The sequence below is a fragment of the Marmota marmota genome, unplaced genomic scaffold (assembly GCF_001458135.2).
Source record: "Marmota marmota marmota unplaced genomic scaffold, marMar, whole genome shotgun sequence".
NCBI classification, from domain to species: domain Eukaryota; kingdom Metazoa; phylum Chordata; class Mammalia; order Rodentia; family Sciuridae; genus Marmota; species Marmota marmota.
The window spans coordinates 33,567,998-33,594,515 of NW_026000211.1; the positions used below are offsets into that span (position 1 = coordinate 33,567,998).

General features: G+C 38.0%; 1 protein-coding gene and 2 pseudogenes across 3 annotated transcripts in view; 1 reads left to right on the plus strand and 2 right to left on the minus strand.

Moving 5' to 3' along the window:
- The window catches only part of Diaph3 (diaphanous related formin 3), a 475,858-nt gene extending 471,028 nt beyond the window's left edge, over positions 1–4,830 (minus strand). For all 3 annotated transcript variants that reach the window (XM_048791762.1, XM_048791763.1, XM_015486017.2), the window contains exon 1: positions 4,466–4,830. In XM_048791762.1, the coding sequence (XP_048647719.1) occupies positions 4,466–4,645 (180 nt within the window). In that variant the 5' untranslated portion in view covers positions 4,646–4,830. The remainder of the gene's footprint in view (positions 1–4,465) is intronic.
- Positions 4,831–12,338: 7,508 nt separating this feature from the next.
- LOC107142574 lies at positions 12,339–13,566 on the plus strand (annotated as a pseudogene).
- A 6,639-nt stretch (positions 13,567–20,205) lies between these two features.
- On the minus strand, positions 20,206–20,624 carry LOC107142575 (annotated as a pseudogene).
- Between the last annotated feature and the right edge of the window lie 5,894 nt (positions 20,625–26,518).

Genomic DNA, 26,518 nt, shown 5'->3' on the forward strand with positions numbered 1-26,518 from the left:
CCACTCCCCCCTCCCCCTCCCCCTCTCCCTCTCCTGTTGGGGAGAACCACTACCTGACTCTCATACCTTCTGATCACTCATTTCTACCTCTGTAGCCACACAAGGATACATGTATGTGCACTTAGGACCCAAGCTGACACCCAGACTAATCTGCACATTTTTTAAATCCTTAATCATGTATGCAGAGTCCATTTTGCTATATCATGTAACATTTACAGGTTCCCAGGATCCAGGAGTGGATATCTTTTGGAAAGTCATTACTCAGTTTACTACACCTGCCTCAAAATAAACTCAAAGCAATTAGCAAGGATGTACTAATCTCATCAAGCCTCCTTTGTTTTCAACTTTGAATTCCCACTTCAGTAAACAAAAGGTCTCCAACCTTATACCTCTTTCCACCTTACAACCTGCATATAACCAGGAAATCACTAACTATTCATTAAAGGCATTATGACAGGTGTGATGGTGCACACCTGTAATTCCAGCAACTCAGGACGCTGCAGCTAGAGGATTGTAAGTTGGAGGCCAGCCTTGGCAACTTAGAAAGATTTCGTCTCGAAATTAAAATAAAATAAAATAAAAATCTGGGATGTTGCTCAGTGGTAGAGCACCTGTGAGTTCAATCCCAGGTACTACCAAAAAAAAAAAAAGGCATCGCTAATTATTGTTAATGGTTCTCTTAAATGAGACAATCAGTGAAGATTAAAATTCCCAGCAGCTATGAAAGAGTAATACAGGACAGTGATTAAGGATCAAAGCTATGTGACCTTAGGCAGTCTCTTCATATGATAAACACAGATAATATAAAATTTGTAAGTCATGGACTTGGACTGAGCACCTGCACTGAGCCTGACAGACCAAACCAATATCATTTAGTCACAGTAACTTGAGTTTGGCAAGCTGAAGAAGGCCAGCCAGCCAGTTAACTAATTAGGCTATAACCAACTGTTAAGCTTTAACCAAATGACCACTTTGATTGACTAAGCTGTCATCAATTAAATTGTTTTCTATGACCTCACTATTTTCCTATAAATTCTGTCTGATCACAACGTTGGAGTTCTCGGAACTGCCTCTAGTTCTAGGAACTGTCCAATTTGCAAATCATTCTTATTTTGCTTTGCTCAAATAAAAAGGCAGGCAAACCAAAACAGCTACTTAGGAGGCATCCTTAAAATTGGTATATTAGCCTTAGGCCAGAAATTCAGGTAAAGCTGAGCATAGACCTCCAGCCCTTCTTAAGAATCCCAGTGCTGGGGCTGGGGCTGGGGCTGGGGTTGTGGCTCAGCGGTACAGCGCTTGCCTGGCATGCGCGAGGCCCTGGGTTCGATCCTCAACACCCACATAAAAATAAATAAACAAACAAAATAAAGGTATTGTGTCTAACCAAAAAATAAATATTTAAAAATAAAAAAGGATCCCAGCTCAAAAAAGTGATCCAAAATTGTCAGTCTGATCAGGTTCCTGGTAGAAACATTCTAAATATTTCCATAGAAAAGCAATCCCAGGGGCCTAGGTTCAGTGGTACAGCACTCACTACAAGTATAAGGTCCTAGATTTGGTTCCCCAAAAAGCAAGCCATTAAGAAAGAAAATTGTCTTGTTTAAGCCTCCTGGAATCCTACAGGTTAAGATAAAGCAATGAAATGAACTTACAAAGATCAACAGGAGCTAGCCACCATGAGGCCAAGCCAAAGACTGCACATACCAGAACAATTATATAAAGACTAGTAACAGACAAGTAAAATGTATTTAAGGGGAGGGGGGGGCCTAAAAAAAGGGGGACCACTCAGGCAGAATTGAAAAGGAAGCACATACAACTTATCAAAATTTTTTTTAAAATGCTAAAATAAATCAAGAACAAGTTAAATAGCAGATCTAATGTGGTGATCACAACTGATGATGGAATTTCAAAGATCACATGAGTACAAATTACTTCTAAATATGAAATCACAATTCAAATCAAATCCCATCCACACAGTATTTTAGATATGTTTATTCATTTTAGAGCAAAAAAGTTAAGGTGCAGGACAGGCTGAATAAGTTGTCTGCAGGGCATGCCAAACAAAGTTAGCTGCAGGGTTACCTGGCCACTCAAACCCTAGGTCTGGTTCTTTATCACCTGTATGCTTCAAGCCCAAAGGCCTAAGCCCCCACTCAAGGCTGAATGCTTCGCCCCCCTGCTCAAGGCTGAACACTCAACCTGCCCCTCAAGGCTGAACACTTAACCCCCTTGTGTGCCAACAAGGCAGCTTGCAGACCCAGAGACCCCATTAGATTTGGACTATAAAAACTCCCTCCTCCGGGCCTCTCTCTCTCTCTTGCTCTTGCTCTGTCTCTCTTTCTCTTGCTCTGTCTCTCTTGCTCTTGCTCCGTCTCTCTTGCTCTTGCTCTGTCTCTCTTGCTCTTGCTGTCTCTCTTGCGCACGCGCTCTCTCTTTCTCTCTCTCTTTCTCTCTTTTCTCCTCTGTTGCACTGCTGCAATAAAGATCTCTTGGTCACTCCGAGTGTTGTGGTCACTTTCCTTTCATATTAGATTTTAGATGTCATTCCATCACGCTTTTAACAAATGGTGTGATGCAAAAGGCAATATGGCACACCTAAGCAATGAAAAACACAGAAACTAGAACCCAAAGCACAGGATATAGACTTTGATGACACTAAACATAAATATTGATTTGGGTTCTGTTTTCACAACCTCCTTGCTGGGAATTAGGGAAAATAATAACTCCCATGTTCCATATGAGCCACTGGAGTCAAGACAAAACAGAACAATTTTTTTTTTTTTTTTTTTAAATCAGGGATTGAATTCAGGGGCCCTTAACCACTAAGTGACATCCCCATCCCTTTTTTATCTTTCTGAGACAGGATCTCCCTAAATTGCTTGGGACCTTGCCAAATTGTTGAGGTTCACTTTGAACTTGGGATACTCCTGCCTCAGTCTCCCAAGCACTGAGATAGGCATGTGCCACCATGCCAAGCTAGAATGAAATTATTAACCCAGGAGTAGATTATAAAAGAAAGTCATGTTCCAGTGGATTTTTCTCATATTGGGCAGAATCTTTCATCGCCAAATTAACTCTCTCCTATTCTACAAATCTGTCAAGAAAACAATGATCAAGTACAGGCTTGGTCATTTTGATACTTAATTTAGTATAATTAATTCCTATTGTTCCTCATTTTCAGTATACTGATGTATCTCATAGCCATGCTCAGTTGATTTTGGTTTGTAGGAATGAAGATTGAACCCAGGGCCATGCACGTGATGGGCAAGCATTCTTCCACTGAACTACATCCCCAACCCTTTTTATTTTGAGACATAGTCCTGCTAAATTGCCCAGGCTGGCCTAGAACTGGTGATCCTCCTTCTTCAGCCTCCATAGGAGCTAGGATTACAGGGCTGTGTCTAAGGGAAGGCTCAACTCTTGTTTATTTTTTTAAATATTTTTTAGTTGTTGATGGACCTTTATTTTATTTACTTATTTATATGTGGTGCTGAGAATCTAACCCAGTGCCCCACGCTCTACTGCTATGCCAGACTCTAGCCCCTCAACTATTATTTTTAATGATTTTTTTTCTATATTTAACTAAATGTCATATTTAGCAACTGGTTCACAAGCCACTATTCCCTTAATTTGTGAATCATAAGGCAAATTACTCAAGTTTTACTTGTCTACAAACCGCGAATGCTGTGCTATCACTATATTAAAAAATATTTTCCTTACTCTTAAGTCAATGAAGAGGTTAATATTACATTTCAATTTGGTTGGGCCCAACCCACATCTATCAAGCTTCTAGGAGTTACTTACACACACACACAACCAAATGAATCGCTAGTCTTTCACTAGCTAAGACAAAACTTTCAAGGTGCTAATCATGACAGTTCCCTTGAGTGTTGAAGTGAGTAAGTAAAGCAAATCAGAACAGCAAGTTTCAAATACTTAGACTTCTTTCCAAACTAAACATTCTTTAGCAGTGACTACATGGCCCGCCAAGTTTTAAAATGGGCTGTTTCAACTTGGAAAAATGCATCTACCTTAAAAAACTCTTATTGAATTAAAAATTAAGCAGAAAAATAAATACTATCACCTAAAAGTTCACTTTCTGTCTTATACCCTCTTACTCTAAGGAAAAGAGAGAAGTTCGATTTTTTAAAAAATGCAATGTTCACGTAGATGACGTCAACACATACATATTTGAACTGCTTTACAGGTCGGCCTTAAGAAATGTGGGCCAGCACAACAATCAGTGCATTTGTACAATTATCCTAATAGAATTGGACCTATCGTGGTCGATCTATGAAGATCAGCAGCTCTAGATATTTAGAACAAAATTTAGTCCCCAGTCCCGGTGTGCCCAACCTGGCTGTCAGGCACGTCTAAATTTAATGGGCTTGAAGGATGCGAGGACCGGTTCACAGCACCTGAGTGAGGCGACAGCAGCCGCATCCCAGTAGTAGGCGATACTTACAAATTTGGGGCGTTTCTCCCCAGGCTCCTCTGGCCCGCGAGGCAACGGAGGGTGTTGGGGGCCCTTCTTGCGCTGAATCTTGCTCTCCCGGCAGCTGCGGAGCAAGGCGGAGGAGGGATAGGGGGCCCCGGCGGCGGAGCCATAGGCTGGGTGGTGCAGCCGCGGCCGGTGCCGCTCCATCTTTCCCCACAGCACCCGGACCAAGAGAAGGCAATCCTTCACCAAGCACAGTCGGGGCTCAGGGATCAGGGTGGGTTCGCCTTCCTGGTTCCGCCGCCCACGACTTTGACCCAGCCCAGCCCAACCGCTACAGCACAGGCCCGGGCCAACACATCCGAAATCTCCCGCCACCTGGGGTCCGCCTTAGATTCGCCAATCCCGCGCCGCTGGTTCAATTACACGTCAGAACCCCGCCCCTTCCGGGACTGTCATAAGGTGATTGGCTGTTCTGCCTGTCTATTCCGCTACTCTACTCCTCCAGCGGTCCTCGCTATGCAACTTAAAGGCACAGAAGGAGTTCGGATTTGTAGACCCAGGCAGAACCAATGAGAAAGTCACTTTCCTCTTTTGGGAATTTGGAGAAACCGCTTCTCGCCAAACTGGAAGGCGATCGAGACTGACTGTGTGCCTTTGGAACACTGATGGAATGCAATTTATTTACTAGCCTCTTACATGTCTCCGGAGGCTTCGGTAGGATGGCCACAGAAAAGTGCTCGACACTCTGGGAAGGAATGTATGCTGGACACACTTAGCACCCGCACAGTGCCTAAATGATGCCTGTGGGCTCTGGGTTAGGAGAGGGCTCCACCAAAAATTAGCCTGACTGGACACATACCTTTACACAAATAACGGTTATAATAGTTCTCTAATTTATTGAGAACACAGAGGAGAGAGAAACTTTGTCCCACCGTCCCAGACGTGGGACACTATAAAAACCTAAATAGAGCATATAGTATGTAATATATAATTATATAAAATGTAATATAATGTGTAATAATTATAGCCATGTAAGTATGTTAAAATAAATATAATATTGGTTAATAATAGTATGATAATATATGAGCTCTGGATGATGAGTTCCAACCTATTTTAATGCACCTGTATCAATTTCGTTGAAATATTCACAAAACTGAATACTTAGGACTTTAATAGGTTAAACCTGAAGATCTACTCCAGATCTGGGAGGGATGCATAGGTTTTCACCAGGCAGAAAACAGTGGTGGGGCATTCAGTTAAAAGGCATTTCAGGGAGGTGGAAGGCCAAGAGTGGTCAAAAGCATGAAGTTGAAGCAAATTTGTCAGCATATAATAAAGGCCCTTGAACTGAAACTATGCAGAAGATTTTGTGTATTATGACAGTGAAGATAGGAAGTTAGCACAGTTTTCTCATGTATTAGTGTACTTTTTCCTTCCTTTAAAAGCCATCTTTTCCTTTGAACTATTTCCTTATAATATCCATCTTCTGACTATATGAAAGTGGTATGGACCAGTAAACATGTATTACTAATTTTGGCACAAGAAACAATTCCAGGTACTCAAGAGAGATTAGCGTAGAGGTTCAGAAAAACAGGCCTTGGTTCCAAATAAGTCTTCACAGATTTTTTGTTTCAGGATTTTTGTTTGGTTAATTTGGGGCATTTTTTTTTATGTTTGTTTTTACTCTGTCAAACTCTCTGTAGCCAACTCTGTCCTCAAAGTTCACTTAATCTTTAGGGAGACTTTCAAGAGATCAGCAAGATGGTTTGAATTAGAAGTAGTTCTTTTTGTTTTGATGACAGACCAAGAAGCAAGTTTTATTCTAGACATTTACTACCTATGTGATGTTGGAAATAATGTTTGACTTTCTTTCATTCTCCATCTATATAAGGGAGATAATAATGGTCATACTTCCCAAAAAGTGGTGCTCTCAGATTTAAATTAGATAGCATATATAAAGTTCTTAGAACTTTAGTATCCTCCAGCCAAAGACTAGCAGGAGAAATAACTGAAGTTGGAAAAGTTTGGGCTTATTACAGAGAGCAAGAACATGCACTATGAAAAACTATGATTTTTCTCAGAGGGTGCTAGAAAGCACTAATAGGATTTGTGCTTTGATTAGGTGATTTGGGGAAGACTCCAAAGAATAAAGTAGGGAGGATTGCTCTGCATTAAGTGCCATCAGGAAGTGGGAACAGTTCAATGAGTGGGTATCTTAAATCTTATCTAGCACCATGTCAGAGGGGTTTCAAGATGGTGGGATACAGAAGGTCGCTTTCCTGACTGCCCCATGGCGTTAAACCAAGAAAGCAGACAGTGGGCTTCCCAACAAGGTGAGTAAACCAAAAAAAAAAGGTGGGTACTTGACTGGAATTTAATACTGGACACTCAAAGCACTATGTCAGGCTAAAGAGCAAGGCTAACGCTATTACAACCAAAGCAATTATTCCTATCAAGGAGAGGGGCTATTTGGTGTCAAAAGACAAAATAACAATAAATTTAGTTTAAAGATCTTATTGGCCTATTTTTACAATTCTAGAATAAGAATTGTATCCATTAAAATGAGTGTTCCAATAAACTGAGCAAAGAATTTTGTCTGTTTTGGAAGAAAGCAAAAAGGAAGAACAAAAAGCTAACTGGTCATTTCCACATTCTTTATAGGGCAAAAATGGGGGAAACTTTCTTAGCATGCCATCTCAGGTAAACTGGTTCCTTCTCATTAGTTGCTGTGAATCTCTTAATTTTTATTCGAGACCTAGCCCATTTCAGAATTTGGTTTGAATACCCCAGTTTTGGTCTGTTCTGCTGGAGTCAACTATAGGAGCTTACTTCAAAACTAAGCTTAATCATAATGGCTTCTATGACTTTATTAAATATTAATATTTTGTTATGTGCACACAGAACATTCTTTGTCTCAGCTTAGAAAAAATAGGGGAAGTGTTCTTGTTTTGTCTCATTTCATCATGATGATTTGTCTGACATTGGTGTTCTGCAAGATGTTGTCCATCAGGAAAACAACATGACCTAGGTCTGAGTTTCAAGCCTGCCTTTAAAAACACTGAGACAAGCTGTAAGTGTCAAACTAGTTCCCTAATGTCAAAGACGATGCTTTCCATTTCTGGTATCTTTGGCACATAAAAGGCACTAAATATAAATAAACAGAGCTAATAATTGATATTCACGTTTACATACAAATCATACAAGTCTATGATTTTTTTCATAGAAAGTCCTTGCAACCTCAGTGAACCAGTGAAAATAATATTTTTTGTATGTTTTACATTTTGAAAGCATATTTCACATGTTATTTAAAGCTCACAACAGTATGCACTACCTTTCATTGTGATCACCAAACAACAAGGACATGATTCACTCCATTGAATTAACAATTTGGAAGCTATACTTGTATAGACATAGTTGCACTGAGATAAAATTGAAGGAAATGAAAGGCAGGCCTGGAAAAATTTGGTATCCAGGAATTCTCTTTTTTATCATGTCTATTCAGTCTCAGCATCCATTCACTATAAATCACCATGGGAGAAAGTCCTGAAAAGTTGAGAAAAGGAATGCAGCATCCCTAATCAACTGGGGGAAAAAATAAGCTACCATTTTACCTTCACTCAGTTGACAAATATTACAAAGTCCCATGTCATCCAGGTTCGGTCAAACTGTGAGAATACATGAATTCCTACATAGACAGTAGAAATGCAAAAATGATTCAGTTACTTTAGACAACAAATAACTTGGCAATACTAATAAAGGTAAAGGAACCTATACTTATGACCCAGCAATTCTAGATGATTCCCTGGAGAAACCCAAAGATACACTCAAAAGAATTTCTTTATGCCTGGTACAGTTAGCACATGTCTGGAATCCCAGTTACTTGGGATGCTGAGGCAGGAGGATTGCAAGTAGACAGAGGGTTGGGAATGTAAAGCAATGGTCAAGCACTCTTTGGTTTAATACCCACTACAAATATATACACACACACACACACACACACACACACACACATACATACATACATATATATCTGCCCTGTAGTCAAAGCAAGAATAAAATACATGGAGGTTAATAATACAATAAAATCCAACAATACATTTAAAATTACAAGTGTATAAATAACACATAATTTCTGCAAGATGTTGTCCATCAGGAAAACAACATGACATGGATAAATCTAAGCTGGGCCTTGTGGCACACAGCCTGGAGGCTGAGGCAGGAGGACTGTGAGTTCAAAGCCAGCTTCAGCAGCTCAGAGAGATACTGTTTCTAATAAAATAGAAAAAAGTGGATATGGCTCAGTGGTTAAGCGCCCCTGGGTTTGATTCCAAGTATAATCAATCAATAAATAAACAAGTAATTCATAAATAAATCTCAAAAAATAAAAAGAAAAATATAAACAGTATGATCAAACATTACAAAATATAAACAGTATGATCAAACATCACATATGTATACTATGTATATTCATATGTATATACATATATATAATACATATGCATGTATGTATACATGTAATAACATTGAAAAAAGACAAGGGAAATATACACAACATCTTCACCTACTTGCACTGTGGAAAGGAAAAAGGGGAAAAAATTAAAGCTGAAATTTTATAGCTAAAATACATGTCATGTTTTATTTATTGAAAGAAAAAATATGAAGTAAAAGTCTAGTAAAATGTTAAAGCATATTTAATCTCAGAGGTGAGTAAATTGGTGTGTATTTTATTATATTCTGTAATATTCTGTTTGTTGGAAACATTTTATATTAAGTTTCCAATGAAATATACAGACTAACAGTAAAATAGCAATGTCAGAGACAGCTCCCTTAACTCTTGTGTCTCCTTCACAAATTTTTGGTTTATTAGCATGGACTCAGAGTCCATATGTGGAGATATGAAATTATTTCCTTTTAGGATAACCTTAAGTTTTATTTTGTTTTAAATTCAAGTAACAAAATCAACTCTTTCCTCTTCCTTTCCTTTCCACTTTCTTTTATCCTATTCTCACAGCCCTTTCTTTTCTCTTACAATAGTATGAAGAAAGAGCACCAACAATAAAAGTCACTTCATTCCTCTTCTACTTTCACTTTAACTGAAAATTCAGTTCTTTGCCATGCATGCTTTCTAAAAAGTGGATTAAAACAAAACCCATTTAATTACAAATCTAGTTTATAGCTTAATTGATTTAACTTCACCACATTTATCATTATTTTGCCACAGTGGAAATATACCTCACTACACACAAATCCTATGCCATTTTATATTGGATCAATTATTTGGCCAATAGCATTGACTTTGCACCTTCACTTCAGATCCTCAATGGCAGGATATAACAGCATTGCTTATACTATCACATTTGGGGCATGACACCTTCTATACTCTCCTCAGGCTGGTCTGTATTGACTAAAATTGCCTTTGCTTTACAGTATAAGATTGTATGAGAAAGAAATTAGTTTTATACACAAAAATGATCACTGACATAGTCATAGTATGTGTCTACATCAGCATTTCTGCACCGTTGACATTTGGGGCTTTGTTATGGGAGATTGTCCTGTGCGTTATGGGATACTCGGTAGCATTCCAAGCCTTATCCACTGGAATTCAGTAACACCCACAGATGTCACTACCAAAACTTTCTCCAGATTTTGCCAAATATACCCGAAGGGCTCAGTAATATATCACTGGATGATACGTCATATTCATTTTAATTACTTATTTATCCATTGATAGATATTTGAGGTGTTTCCATCTTCTGACTATTACAAATAATGCTACTACAAATGTTTGTGTATAGCCAGGCACAATGGTGCACGCCTGTAGTCCCAGCAGTTTACGGCTGAAGTGGGGGGATCAAAAGTTGGAGGCTAGTCTCAGCAACTTGGCAAGATATTGTCCCAAAATAAAAAATTAAAAAAGCAGGGGGTGTAGCTCAGTATTAACGAAAGGGGCAAGGGGAATTCTTGCTGAACCAATCAAACAGAATTCTTACTGAAGGCAGGCCAGAGTAACAGGGTATCAAGTCAGATAACCCAGGTGGGGGATGAACTGATTTAGCAGGATGAGCAGAATTATTGCTCAAACTGGATTCTACAAAGAGATAAGCCCAAAGTCTGGCTAGGTCAAAAAGGACCCAAAGAAGGCCTACTCAGGTTTGATCTAAAGAGAAAATCTTTGTTAATGTACTGGAGAACTCCTGGGATAGACCATAGGGAACCCTATGTTTGAAGAGCTACCAGATGTTTCTAAAGTGACTGCCCTGTTTTACATTGCCACCAGCAGTGCATGAGGGTCCCAATTTTGCCACATCCTCATCAACAATTTTTTTTTAAATGTGTGTATTCATTCTAATTAGGTATATATGACAGCAGAACACATTTTGATTTATTGTACACAATTGCAGCACAACTTTTCATTTCTCTGGTTGTACATGGTATAGTGTTGCACCATATGTGCAGTCACATATGTACCTAAAGTAATGATGTCCATCTCATTACACCATCTTTCCTGCTCTCCTTCCCCACCCTCCCCTTTGCCCAATCACAGTTCCTCCATTTTTCCCATGCCCCCCCTGGCCAATTATGGATCAGTATCCACTTATCAGAGAGAACATTCAGCCTTTGGTATTTGGAATTGGCTTACTTTGCTTAGCATGATATCTTCCAACTCCATCCATTTACCTGCAAATGCCATAATTTTGTTCTTTTAATGCTGAGTAATATTTCATTGTGTATATATACCACAGTTTCTTTATCCATTCACCTATTGAAGGGCATCTAGATTGGTTCCACAGTTTAGCTATTGTGAATTGAGCTGCTATAAACATTGATGTGGCTGCGTTATTATAGTGTACTCTTTTGGGTATAGACCGAGGAGTGGGATCTCTGAGTCAAATGGTGGTTCCATGCCAAATTTTCTAAGGAATCTCCATACTGCTTTACAGATTGGTTACACCAATTTGCAGTCCCACCACTCATCAACAATTATTATGTGACCTTTTTAATCTGGCCACCCTAATGGGTGTGAAGTGATTTTGATCTGCCACTATTTGTGTGTGTGTGTATGTGTGTGCACGCACAAAAAGAGAGGGGGCGGGAGAAGAGCATGCTACTGGAACATAGTTACACCTATTCTTTTACATACTGTCTATAGGTACTTTTGTTCTACAACAGCAGAGTTAAGTATTTGCAAAAGAGATCTTATGGCCTGTAAACTCTAAAATATTTTTCCCTTTTTATCACAGTTACTTTTGTTTAGTTATATCTTTTTCTTTCTTCAGTGTAAGTAGTCTAATAAGAAGCAAATATTAATTTTCATGATAGTGCTAAGAACTTGCTTTGCCATATTATATTCTCACACAGGATTTTTAACACCTTAAAAAAAACTCTGTTTAACAAGGTCAAGAAGATCTTGCCACTATAATGAATCACCATGGAGAACATAGTTGATTTAAGGTATGTATAAAAAGCAAAATTATTATATGGATATGTGATTCTTCTTAAATACAGTTAAGCAATTTGTGCTCTGATAAGTTTTCTCCAGGGTCTTATGCTGTAAGTTCAGATAGAAATTCTTCATGGGGAATGTAATTAGTATAACATGGTTTAATGTCATGCTTAATAGTTTCCCAGAATGTTCTGATTAGAAAATTAATCTGCCTGTGTTTGTAGATGATAGAACCATTTAAAAGGGAACAGAAATATTCCTATTTGTGTGAGACACTTAACTAAGGTTTAGTTGAAAGTATTAGATGTCACTACCAGATCACACTCAAATATTTGAAATAAATCAGGAAAAAAATAAATTAGCTCCGCTAAACTGAGTCCTCTGGTCCATACCAAGCTCATCCACTCCAAATTCCATACATGCATGAAATCATGCACATCCAGGCATGCCAAGTTTTAGGAGGCCATCAGTGATGAGTGTGACATTGACCCCATTGGCAGTTACCATGGAGACAGTGACTTACAGATGGAGAGAAACAATGCACACAAAAAGCAACTGGCAACAAATATGTACCTTGGCCATCCTGGTGGACCTGAAGTCAGGCATAATGGACTAGGTGAGGTTGGGAACATTCAGCCAGTTCTTCAGGCCAGACAACATCGAGTTTGGCAGAGTAGAGCAGGGAATAACTCAGCAAAGACCGCTATACAGGAGGAGCTGAGCTGGTGGAACTCCATTCTGAATGTTGTGAGGAAAGAGTCAGAAAGCCGTGACTATTTCCAGAGTTTCCCACTGACTCACTTTCTGGGGGGCAGCACCAGGTCAGGCATGGGCACTCTGCTCATCAGCAAGATCTGTGAGAGGTATTCAGACCACGTCATGAACACTTTCAGCATCATGCCTCCCCCAAGGGGCCATACGCAATAATGGAGCCCAACAATACTACTCTCTCTGTCCACCAGGTGGTAGAAAACACAGATGAAACTTTCTGCATTGACAATGAGGTTCTGTAGGACATCTGCTTCCATACCATGAAGCTCACCACCCCCACAGCAACCTCAACATCCTAGTGTCAGCTACCATGAATGGTATCACCACCCACATAAGCTTCCCAGACCAGCTGAAGCATATCTGCACAAGCTGGCCATTTTCATGGTGCCCTTCCCTCACATGGCTTCTCACCCCTGATCAGCCAGGGCATCATGTGGTACTGTGCCTTGATGGTGCCCGAGCTCACCCAGGAGATGTTCCACACCAAGAACATGGTGGCCACCTGTGACCCCCACCAGGGCCATTACTTGTCAGAGGTCACCATCTTCCAAGGCCACATGACCTTGAAGGAGGTGGAAAAGCAGAAACTCAACATGCAGAACAAGAACATCAGCTACTTCGTGGAGTGGATCACCCACAACCTAAAGACCACCATGTGCAACATCCTGTCAAGTGACTTCATGAGGTAGCCCACCTTCTCTGCAATAGCACAGCCATCTAATAGCTGCTCAAACATACCTTGGAGCAGTTTAAGGCCATGTTCTGCTCCAGACTCGTGTCTCACAAGTGAGGACATGGACCAGATGGAGTCCACCAAGCCCGAAAGCAACATGAACAGTCTGGTGTCTGGGTACCCACAGTACCAGGATACCACACCAAGGTATAAGGAGAATTTGAGGAGGAGGCTTAAGAACTTCTCAAATAAATCCTGCTTCCTTGGTGAATAAATAAAGGTGAATGTGAATAAATCCTGCTGTCCTCCAGCATCATCTTTGTATACTAAAGTGCTCAGGCATGCCTGTCAGAAGTTAACTATTGGGGATAATGTTGATCTCCTCTTAAAAAGACAATACTGTGGCTGGGCTGGGGCTGTAGCTCAGTGGTAGAGTATTTGGCTAGCATGCATCAGGCACTGGGTTTGATCCTCAGCACCACATAAAAATAAACAAGTAAAATAAAGTCATTCTGTCAATCTACAACCACAAAAAAAATTTTAAAAAGGACAGTATTGTTTCTTAAAATATCTGTTCTGATAATAAATCATGTTCTTATTTTCCAAATTTTTATTCTCCCTGCTTTTGAGTTATAGTTTCAGGGTTTAATCTTCCAGTACTATAGGATTTCTACTTCAGTGCTTTAACAGTATTCCTGTTCTTTTAGTAAAGAGATGCAAATGCATGCTTTTTTTAATCTTCACTTTTCCAAAGTATTAAAATGAAGATATTTCTCAAACGCAAAAAAATAATTAAGTAATTATTAAGACTATTGTAAGATTATGGTCTAATTCCTTCATATTAAAACACAATTACTAAAGCCTAAATATAATTTGTTGAGTCACTTGGAAAATAGTTTTTCTCACAAATAACAAATAGTGACAATGTCACTCGAAGTTAAAATGAATGTGAATTAAGCTACAGAATACTATGGTGCCAAGTTGATGTTCTCATATTGCCTTTTTCTTTCATTGATGTCTCTATCTTATTACCGTACATGTTAGTTAGCTTTTTGTCAATGAGACCAAAATGCCTAACAAGAAAAACTTACAGGAAGAAAAGCTTATTTTGCCTCATGGTTTCAGAGATACAGTCCATGGTTGACCTACTCCATGGCTCTGGGCCCTGTGTGAGGCAGAATATCATGGTGGAGGTATGGTAAAGGAAAGCTGCTCAGCAATTGCCAACAAGAACACAAGGATCCAGGACAAGATATATAACCCTCACAGGCATGCCTCCACTGACCTACTTCCTCCAGCCATGTGCCACCTGCCTATATCCATTCAAATTATTAATTCATCAAATAGATCAATCCACTGATTAGATTACAAGTCTCATAATCTAATACTTTTAACTCTGAACATACCTACACTAGCATGAGCTTTTATGGGGGGCACATCACATTCAAACCATAGCACCACATATGTTTTTCTTTTTTAATCCTCTGGTGAATTGCTGTACTCTGGACATTCTATGATATCAAATGTAAAACCTGCCTTTATTGAGGTCTCCTTAAGGCATTCATTTGTATTCATTATTTGCTTTGTGTTATATTCTTCAGCTGAACCCATCTGATTACAATACACTAAAAGTTTCTTCCTCATTTTGTTATGATTAACATATTGGTGTTTCTATCAGTGTCAATGAAGAGTATGCAAGTTTGCATCCTTACTTTTTTGCTGAGGTGTCGCCAATATTTGCAGTTTCCTGTGAAATCAAAGTAAGCCTGCACACTCCTAACACTATGGTCACAAATCACCAGACAATTTTATACTGTTGGATCTTCGTTGCCAGTCCTTAATCTCTCTCCATTTGCTGCTATTGATTACAGTATCATTCCAAAAAAAAAAAAAAAAAATCTCTTCTCACACTCTCATCATCTCTATAAACAGTCTTTCTTTCCTTGACCTTTGCTGGGGATTTTCTTTTCTTTTCCCATCTTCTAGTATCACACCATACCTTGCTATACAGTATGCTTTACAGTAGAAAGTTTGATAATAAAATAACTAGAGGAGTTATATTTACACATAACCAACTTGCCTTAGTTTACCAATCTGCAAAATGAGGAGGTTAAATTGGGTTCCTCAGACATTCAAACTAAGAGGCTTGGAACTCTAAAATTTTCACACCAGAGTCCTATGGGCCACTGAGGAAGGTGAAGAAAAAGACATCCAAGGTGATATGACTCTGGGCAGTCTCTCCAGCAATATTTAAACCAACCACTTTTATTTATTTAATGTATTATTATTTAAAATAGGTTTCTTGTGAAATAAAAAAATAAGGATTCTCTAAAAAACAAAAGTATAAAAATGTGTTTAATGAAATGGGATATAAATCATTGTTTCTGGGGCTATGGTTGTGACTTAGTTATAGAGAGCTCGCCTAGCACATGGGAGGCACTGGGTTTGATCCTCAGCACCACATAAAAATAAATAAATAAAAATAAAGGTATTATGTCCATCAACAGAAATTAATTTAAAAAAAACACTGTTTCTCATCCCTTTAAAGAGTCTTTTGTGTATTTCCCCCTCTTGCTCCTCCCCATAAATTTTAAGACCTTAGATACACTGTCTTCTGTGCTGTGTGTATATCAAAGCTTTACACATAAAAAGAGACAACATCTTAGCCTCCTGAGAACCCATTTTCAAAACTTCAGTATGGAGTACTATTATGATTTAGATGTGAAGTGTCACCCACGAATTCACGTATTGAGAAATTGATTCCCAATGCAGCCATGTTCAGAAGTGGGGCTTTTGAGAAATGATTGCATCTTGAGGGCTCTAACCTCATCAGTGGATTAATCCATTAATAGCAGAGGGATACTGGGAGGAGGTAGAAAATATAGATGGGTGGGTCATGGTTGGAGAAAGTGGGTGGCTGGGGATATGTACTTGGGGACTATACCTTGTCCCTGGGCCCTTTCCATCATGATGTTCTATCTCACCTCAGACCCAGAGCAATGGATCCAGCTAAGCATGGACTGAAATCTCTGAGATCAGAGTCAACATAAATCCTTCCTCCTGTAAGTTGTTTATGTTAGATATTTTGGTCATAACAAAAAAAAAACTGATTAACATTGGGTGCCAAGGGTACTATTTTAATCCCCTCTCATGCTCTAAATAACCCACTAAGTAATGGGGTAGCTTTGAGCTGCTTACACATCTTCTGAGAATCTTTATTTTCATTTATTTTTAAAAAGGAGAAATAATTTGCTAGCAAATTATCAAGATTATTTGAGGCAACTTTTATAACAGCATTCTAGCAAAGTGCTTGGAACATATTATGTGCTCAACGAATGTTAATTTCCCTTCACCTTGAAAGCCCCTTCTGGTCTGACATTGTATGAAATCACAATTCTATTTAGATATTCTGAATGCAAACATTAAAAACCAAAACCTCTCAATCCTGCTGCTATTGCCTTCCTCTCCTGATTACTAATATCTGCCAGCATCAGCACCATTTTTTTTCTTTTTTGTATTCCAGACAGATCCTGAAGTTTTCTTTGTCTCCCTTTCTCTGCCAACTGCATCCAATTCAGAATGTACAGAGTGAGCATAGTACCACCCCGTAAGCTGGAAAGGAGGAATAAAATAAGTTGTCATTCTGAGAACTAAAGCAATTAACACATGAGAAAGTTGGTTTTTGTTTTCTTCCTGGGTTAAAAGACTGGTGACTTTTACTTAAAGAGAATATTAATTTGTGTAAAGGAAATTATTCGTCAGAAATTTGATCATCATGATTGGAAAGGATATAAAAATGAGGTGATTCCATTGACACCTAAAATCCAACATATACAAAAGTAAACTGTGCATCTTTCCCCCTGTACCTGCCTCACCCAGGACACCCACCTCACTGAGGAGCAGCACAGCCTCTCCAGTTACCTTAGGAGAACCTACTCCATTTCACTTCCAGTCTCTAAATCCTGCCAATCCCCATCCTTAATAATGCTCAAATCTGTTCTCTCTGCACCATTGCCCTTCCTCAAGCCAGGCTCTACCATTGCTCCCTGAAGGCTGGAGCAGTGTCCTGCTGATTTCTCAGGCTGTACTCTGATGCCTCTCATCCATTCTGCAGGCTGCTGCCACAGGGGTCTTTCCAATTGTCTATGTTACTATGTTAAAATCCAGCTACTCTGCCCTCCTAACCCTCCCATACATCAAAAGAAGAGGAAAAATCTCTCCAAAAGAAACTGCCACAAATCAATCTGCAGTATTGCCTTGATTAGAAAATAGGCAGCCAAAACCCCTTGACTTGCTCGATATCACAGAAACTCTACCTTCTGTTGATCTTACAAGAAACAATTATGAACCTAGCTTAAGAAAAGGAGTGATCCTTGAATTTAGCAAGCTGGGCAGAATCTTTTCTCTGCATTTTATGAAAATATGTACATTTTCTTCCTGAATATGAAGGCAAGATCTGCATTTTAATTAGTCAAGAATTCACTCAGTTTATTTTCAGGGTCAAAATGTTTTTGTTCTGTTTCTTAAACAATTTTAGGGGGTTGTTGAAAGCCGTCGGTGGGCTGTGTGTGGACTGTGTTAGCATTGTAGCCTAGTGAATAGGATAATCCGGTGTCTAGGAAGTTCCAGTGGACATTTCCCCTGGTTTACTGCCCAGAGATATGTGAATTTCTATTCCACACTGGTCTCACACAGCACCAGAGATGGGGAGTCTGGCTTTAGCTGTACAGCCTCTCTGAGATGGGTGTGACCTGCTAATCAATCTGCTGACTGCAAGACAACACGAAGCAAGACTCCACCCTTGAAACTTTACCCATCTTTGATGTACCCCCATAAATAAACCATGGAAGCCATTTTCTAATTATTCAGCTCCAGCTTCTGTGGGGGCTGGACCTATCAGGAGCTCCCATTTTGAAACTACTTTCTGACTTTGTCTTTTGTTCTTTACTAATTATTCTAGACTTTAATTTCTCAGGTGACTTACACCCTCCTTGGCAGGAAGAAGAACCCCCAAACAAGGCGCTGGCCACATCCCCCATAGTGGGAGAACTCTATTCAATTTATCACTACTACTCTACCATACCTTTAATTAGGAAACCTGATTCATAGTCGCAGGTTGTTTAAATTACTATATATTTCCTGTCTTCATTATCTTAGGTTTAATTTTACTGTAAAATCTCTCCAAAATTCTGCAAATTAAACTATCTCAACATCTCTCTTTTCCAAAAAATCTTTTCCTTTACCTTAGGTTGTGTCTTTGTAAATAAGTTTCCAGGATTTTTCTTTTCTTAAAGACAAATGCTGGAGGCTAATTATCCTCCCACCATATGTTTTCTCTTCTCTTCCTTATTCCTAAAAACTATCACGCAGTTCTTCTGCAATTGCTCTCGAAATTCATCTGACCTCTTCCCGTTGTATTTGCACACCTTTAAACCCACCATCTGTCGTTGTCCTTCAGATGGTTACTAAATCCTGAATTCATTTTGAGGTCTTGCCATTTCTATAACTCTATTTCTCTCGGTTATATGATTCCCTGAACCTAATTTCCATTTCCTACTAACAGGAGGGAGTAAACTATTGTAAACAATATAAAACATCCTCTCTTCATTTATATGATGACAAGGAAAAGTTGCACTTTTCGCATTTCCTAAAAAGTGGTCTTCAGCAAGGACAAACTATGCTGGCACAGGAAGAAATGACGACAGCTACTGAGGATGCTGAAAAGACAGTTTTGGTATGCCATGGTGATGTTGAAGTCCTCTGGGGAGATGGACCTGTCTTAGTCCTTTGGGGCTGCTAGTCTAAAAAACTTCATGAAGTGTGTAGCTTATAAACAACAGAAATTTATTTCTCACAGTTCCAGAGCCTGGGTAGTTCAGCATCAGGCAGCAGCAGATTAAGTGTCTGGTGAGAGCCAATCTCCTTAAATGAAGCAAGCAATACAGTTATAAAAATGACAAAACCTCAAAACAAATACATGACTTATTTAACATTCACTTAATCCTTACATTATCCTCACCTAGTAGAAGGGGCAGGTCTTCATGCCTTAATCACCTTTCAAAGGCTGTACCTCTAAATACCATCACATTGGAGATTAGGTTCTAATATCTGAATTTGGGGTTCAGTCTATGGCAGAATTCTAGCCCCTAGCCCCCCATGTTTTGTTTGTTTGTTTATTTTACAGATAATGTCACACAACTGTGGAAGCATACTAGCCCTCCTTCAAATCTATGCTATACCTTATTGTTCAGGCATACTTTCTTTTAGTAACCAATTTCTCAGGTCTTAATAAATTGGCCTAAATTAAACAGTGCTGCTAGTGTGACTTGTCTTTCAAAACTGAGGTTTCAGAGCATAGGACTTCATTTCAATATTTCATAATATGAAATACATGTTCTTTTTCTTCTAATGAGTACATACAATTTCAGGCATCTTGACACATCTTCTCTTAGTCTTCACTCTTTAGTTAGAAGCATTCCCATCTCTGAGTTCTGTTTTAAGACAGTAGCACTTAATTCCTTTAGGTGATTTGGTTGACTAGAGATGATTTTTCTCTACTTCTCTGTATCCTTAGTAATCTATAACTACTCCCACAAGCTGAATTTCAGATGTAGATGAACCATACTTTTTTATGACAGTGGAACACTGTTTTCAATCAGATTCAAAATATTCAAATGTGAAAATATACCAATTTCCTGATAGATTGCTCAAGCATTAATGGCCCTTTTTTTTCCTGGCCAAAAGAGATAATTTCTTTTTTGTTTGTTAAATATTTTATATGGAAATTATACACAAAAATTGTTTCTTGTTCAAAGATGAAAATATATGCTGCTATGGTCACGTTTTTAAGGATGATGTAATTTTCTCTGACTCCTCGACTGTGCATGGTAGTGTAGGTTGACTCCAACCACAGCTTCTCCAATTTCAGTCATTTATCAAAGCTAAAAGCATACTGTAAAGATTCCTGAAGAAACAGAGCAAGTGGAAACCAAGCTTGATCATGACTTCTTTCACGTGTGTCTTCAATTGAACTTGCTCATGTATTTCTGTTGGTTCAAACACTCACATGCTGCCACTTGGCACTGTAATGACTTATACGTATTTCAAGTAGCAACATCTAAGTAGAGAAGGAATAGGATCCAGTACAATGAAACAAGCATCAATACAGCGACAATGATAAGGCCTATCAATTCTGGAATTACTCACTTGTTTAATTTTGAGAAACATGATCTAGCACTAATGTAATCACGCTCTAAATCAGACAATATAATTAGGATTAGACTGAGGATGACTAGAGCAAAATTGAGGAGCAAGATGAACAACTCCTCTTCCTCATCTTACATGCAAAAGCATTTTAAAAAGTGAAAATCACTCTAAAAATATAAACTAAATTTTTCCTGGTATGTGTTTACTACATGCTATATAGGTATCTCATATATGTGTGTACTTATATCATATTTTAAAATATTTTTATATCATGTATTTAATTATACATATAAGAAACAAGTATAATTTTTTTAGGACGCTGTTAACATTAGTTTTCATTTCATGGACTATCTAATTGATCTTATAAAGTTAGTTGAAAGCATGACAGATTGCAGGAAAATAATATTTAGTGTTAAGACTGTGTCATAAATCATTCACAAGTGAATAATTTATCCTTCACAGATAATCAGGGGTTGATAGTACCACAACATGAGGACCAATAGAAAGTGTAGTTTTGGAGATATATTTGTCAGAACTATTCTATTGAAAGTCACAAATTCTCAAACTACTTTGCTTAAGCACCAAAGAGCATTTTATTTTCTCACAACCTTGAGAAATTCACATAATAGAAGGAACTAAATATGGAGTTGGTGATGAAAAGTAGCTACTTTTTTTTTTTGCAAAATTAAAAAACAAAGTGACTTGTTTAAAAATTATGAAGACTTTCCAGATGGCACAGCATTAAACCAAGTGAGGGCCCTTAGAAATTCAAAACTGTGTGTGACTATAAAGGCTGTATGTCAGTAAAGTTGGTGCTGCTAGAGATTCAAGTCATCCAGGACCTTTCTTCTCGTTCTCCCTGACTCATCTCACATGGGCTTTTCTCTACTCCTTTCTGTTTACCTATTTCTCTCCTACTGCAGAGGAGCTTAGTTAGTCTTCTCTGGTAACTCATGCAAATAGTTTCAGAAAGGGCTCTGATTGGTCAGGGTTAAGTGAAATGACTAAGTATGTTGAGGGGACCTGAAGGGGACTGGCTGAATCACACATAATGGGAGGCACCCATACATCCAAACTGGGTGATGTTTCTCAAAAGAAATTGTGATGCTTATGTTAGTCTGTTAGCTCTTACCAATAACACAATACCACAGAGTGGGTGAGTTATAAAAATATGACATATAGTTTAGCTCATTGCTCTGAAGTCCAGTGTTGATAGGCCACATCTCGTAATGGCCTTCTTGCTGACAGAGTCCCCAGCTATCATAGGGAATCCTACAGAGTGATTTTTCTCACAACATTGAGAAGTTCACATAATAGAAGGAACTAAATCTGGAGAAAGAGAGTGCATGAGTGCTATCTCTTATGGTTTATTTCCTTCTTAGAAGCTACTAGTATTCAATTATTGGGGCTCCTAAACATCTCTCAGAGACCCACCTCTAGTCAGATTTATTTTCCATCCTCTTACTATCTCAGAATAGGGATCAAATTTTACTGCATGAATATTTAGGGGATATGCTCAAACCATATACAAACCACACAGCAATATTATTATCAGTAAAAATAAGGCAGACCAGTATCCTGAATGTGCAAAACTGAAATCACCACATAAAACTCACTGGGTTTGACTTGTCACCATACTAGTTATTATGTAACTATTTTTTAACCTTTCTAATCCACAGTTGTTGATGGTTAATATCTCATTATGACCACTCAAAAAATATTAGTTTCTTTTACATTATCGAGTGTAGGTATGGGCCTCAGAGTATAAAATAATTTAATTCTTACTTTGGTATGAAGATACAGTTTGTAAATTTATATGTACAGATGAGCTGTATAGTGATTCTGACTGACTCCAACCCTTTCTTGCAAAACCTGCACATAGAATGGTTGAGAGAAACCTGAGGGACAAACGGCAGGTCTGATGACAAGAAACTTCCACTTACAATATGAAGGCTATTAAGTTTTTCCAGAATAGCTTTCCCCGCTTGGTAGATAACCTCCAATGATAACCAAAGCTCTTCTGAAGATCTAGAGATTGCCTTAGGGAATTTAAAAAATTTACCAAATATAACTTTCCTAAGAATCCTAGGGCAAGCTCTTTTCTGGAAGTTCCCCGATGACCATTACCTATTCAGGTATCCAGCCTGTTTTATTTCTGTGCTCTTCTCATTCAACTTTCTGAACTATATTCTATAGCTTCTTTTCTTTTACACATGGGCATGCTGGTTACACCTTTAATGCACTATTGAAAGTTTATTGAAGATTAAAAAAAAGTTTTCACACCTTGGAGGAAAAAGAAAGAAATGTAATTTCTAGGAAAAACTGGATAGGGAAGCAAGAAAATTGGTGAAAAGATACAAGTGGAATCAACATTTTGGTTTCGTTACAGGGTCAGAGTAACTTGGGAAATTGATCAATCATCAATATAAACAGCCAACTTTCTTAAAGGCTAAATGTTTTGAAGACTATTTAACTATCTTGATTCTTTTCTCTGCTTTATTTTTATTAGTATAAACTATAACTTCATAACTAAATGAAGTAGTAAAAATTTTTAATCATGATAAATAATTAGTAGGTGTTTTGTGTGTGTTTTTGTGTGTACGTGTATGTTTGTAAAATATACAGAACTCAAAGGGTATTCTAAAGCTTTTTAATGTGTGATAACTAAATATTGACTTTTTTTCTGAGCAGAAAGCATGCTAAGTGTTAAATACATGACCTTTCTTTCTTTCTTTCCTTGTTTCTTTTTTCTTTCTTTCACTCTGAGTAGTAAAGCCTTTATGATAGTCCTGGGAAAACAATCATCATACATGCAAAGTGGAATCCCCATGCATACAGTGATAGCAAGGACCAGACAAATAGCCTATTTTCCTTAATTACTGTGTATAAGATTGGACAGCAGATGTTCTACATGTGGCTTACTAATTTATTTCATTCTTTCTGTCCATTTACATGAGCTATTCTGAAAATTGGTATTGAGAAAGTATAATCAAATCTTTTTCTCCTCTTCATGAAAAACAATCTAATCTCTCACATTAATATATCATCTTTCAATATCAAAATTTGGGGAGAAAAATACTTATTACAAACCACAACCTACCTATGCACAAATAAAAAACCCACATCATTTTTCAGCTCCATACCAAAATGCAGAACAGCAGCAGGAAAACAAATACACACAGCTGCTACTGCACCATCATGCTAAGATTTTCTAAAAACCATAAAGGTTATTTAGTCTTTACTCATAAGTTCTGGTGAATTTGATCATTCCAGCTCCCATACTGGTGTACATTCACACAATCCCTAGAAGTTTGGAAATTTGCCCACAGTTATATATAGAGCAATGAGTTAAACGTGGCTAGTTTTGAAAGAAATGAATGATTTCTACTTAAATTATGCAACATCAAGCATATTCTAGAAAACCTTTTAAATCAGGATCCATTTTTCTATTATACCTACCTAATACTAGCAATGCTAAAGTGCCTTGGCCCACTTAAGAAGGGAACTGACATGCTTTTCCATTATATAGTATAGCTGACCATAGACTATTTAAATTGGTTTCAAATTTTAGGTTAATGTTCTTACTGCTGTCCTGCTACTTACCTTAATTCATCTTAGTATTTTATGATGTTAGATATTACTGTCTGCATAATGAGCAAAGAAGTTTAAAATGTAATGCCTCCTTTCTCCTCATTAATGCTGCTACTAAACTTCACTTCTTAAGGACAAATGACCATATTATACACTTATTTTGAAACAGATAATTGTATTGTTGAATGATACTGCCCTGTATAATACTTTAATTGTAATGTATAACTCAGTTGCAAGGCCTAAATAATATGTACTAAGTTTGCCATTTTGAAAAATTATAAAAATAAAATAAATGTGGTCATAAAAAATCAAATATTATAAAAAATTATAAAGTATCATGTACAAATTCCCATTCTCTACTCCTACTTCTTTTTAGCAGAGTTAACCAGGTTTAACTGTTTCCATTTCAAGTTCTTCTGGTCATTACCTTCATAATACTGAATATTATGCTTATGTCTCATTTTCTCAGTTTCCTAGTGCTTAGGCAAAGATGAGAAAATGAGCTTACTCCTGCTCCTGCCATCTCCTTTCCTTCTCTCAATTTTTGCAATTTTTTAAAAAATTTTTGTTCAGTTTACTGCCTTTATTTTTATTTGAATGTATATACACTAATGTATTTATGTTTATCATAGTACATAAATGTAATAATGTTTTATCTTAATTTGGTCACTTTCTTTTCTTTTTTTTTAATTGGTTGCTCAAGACAATACAATGATCTTGACATATCATACATTTGATTCAAATGGGGTATGAATTCTTATTTTTCCACGTGTACAGATTGCAGGATCACATTGGTTATACAGCCACATTTATACATACAGCAGTACTAATGTCTGTTGTATTCTGCTGCCCTTCCTATCTCCCCCTCCCTTCCCCTCCTCTCCCATCACCTCTCTCTACCCAATCTATTGTGACACATTTCTCTCTTTTTTTTCTTCCCCCTCACCCCATCATATATGTATTTTGTATAACTATGAGGGTCTCCTTCCATCTTCGGTGCAATTCCCCTTCTCCCTCCCATTCCCTCCCACCTCTCGTCCGTGGCTTAGTGGTAATCTTTTTCTCATGCTCTTCCTCCCTACTCTGTTTTGAGTCACCCCCTTATATCAAAGAAGACATTCAGCATTTGTTTTCTAGGGATTGGCTAACTTCACTTAGCATAATCTGCTCTAATGCCATCCATTTCCCTGCAAATGCCATGATTTTGTTATTTTTTAGTGCTGAGTAATATTCTATTGGGTATAAATGCCACATTTTTTTTTTTATCCATTCATCTATTGAAAGGCATCTAGGTTGGTTCCACAATCTAGCTATTGTGAATTGTGCTGCTATGAACATTGATGTAGCTGTGTCCCTGTAGTATGCTCTTTTTAGGTCTTTTGGGTATAGTCTGAGAAGGGGAATAGCTGGGTCAAATGGTGGTTCCATTCCCAGCTTTCCAAGGCATCTCCATACTGCTTTCCAAATTGGCCGCACCAATTTGCAGTCCCACAAGTAATGTACAAGTGTACCTCTTTCCCCACATCCTCCCCAGCACTTGTTATTGTTTGACTTCATAATGTCTGCCATTCTTACTGGAGTGAGATGGTATCTTAAGTGGTTTTAATTTGCATTTCTCTGACTGCTAGAGATGGTGAGCATTTTTTCCGTGTAATTGTTGTTTGATTGTATATCCTCCTCTGAGAAGTGTCTGTTCAGATCCTTGGCCCATTTGTTGATTGGGTTATTCGTTTTCTTGTTGTTTAATTTTTTGAGTTCTTTGTATACTCTGGAGATTAGAGCTCTATCTGAAGTGTGAGGGGTAAAAATTTGTTCCCAGGATGTAGGCTCCCTATTTACCTCACTTATTATTTTTCTTGCTGAGAAAAAAATTTTTAGTTTGAATATGTCCCATTTGTTGATTCTTGATTTTAACTCTTGTGTTATAGGTGTCCTATTCATGAATTTGGAGCCAGACCCCACGAGCTGGAGAGTAGAGCCAATTTTTTCTTCTATTAGACGCAGAGTCTCTGGTTTGATTCCTAGCTCCTTGATCCATTTTGAGTTGACTTTTGTGCATGGTGAGAGAAAGGGATTCAATTTCATTTTGTTGCACATGGATTTCCAGTTCTCCCAGCATCATTTGTTGAAGATGCTATCCTTTCTCCATTGCATGCTTTTAGCACCTTTGTCCAATATAAGGTAGTTCGCTTTCCTTTCTTTTGCCTAATTCTCCCTCCCTTCATTTCAGAAATAATCTCTCACCACCAACATATATTTACAATCTATTAAGAATTCCTCAAACTTCTTCATGACACATAACCATATAAATGTACTTTAACAGGTATGAAATTTCAGTTTTACAAGACAAAAAAATAGTTTTAGAGATCTGTTGTGCAACAATATAGAGTAC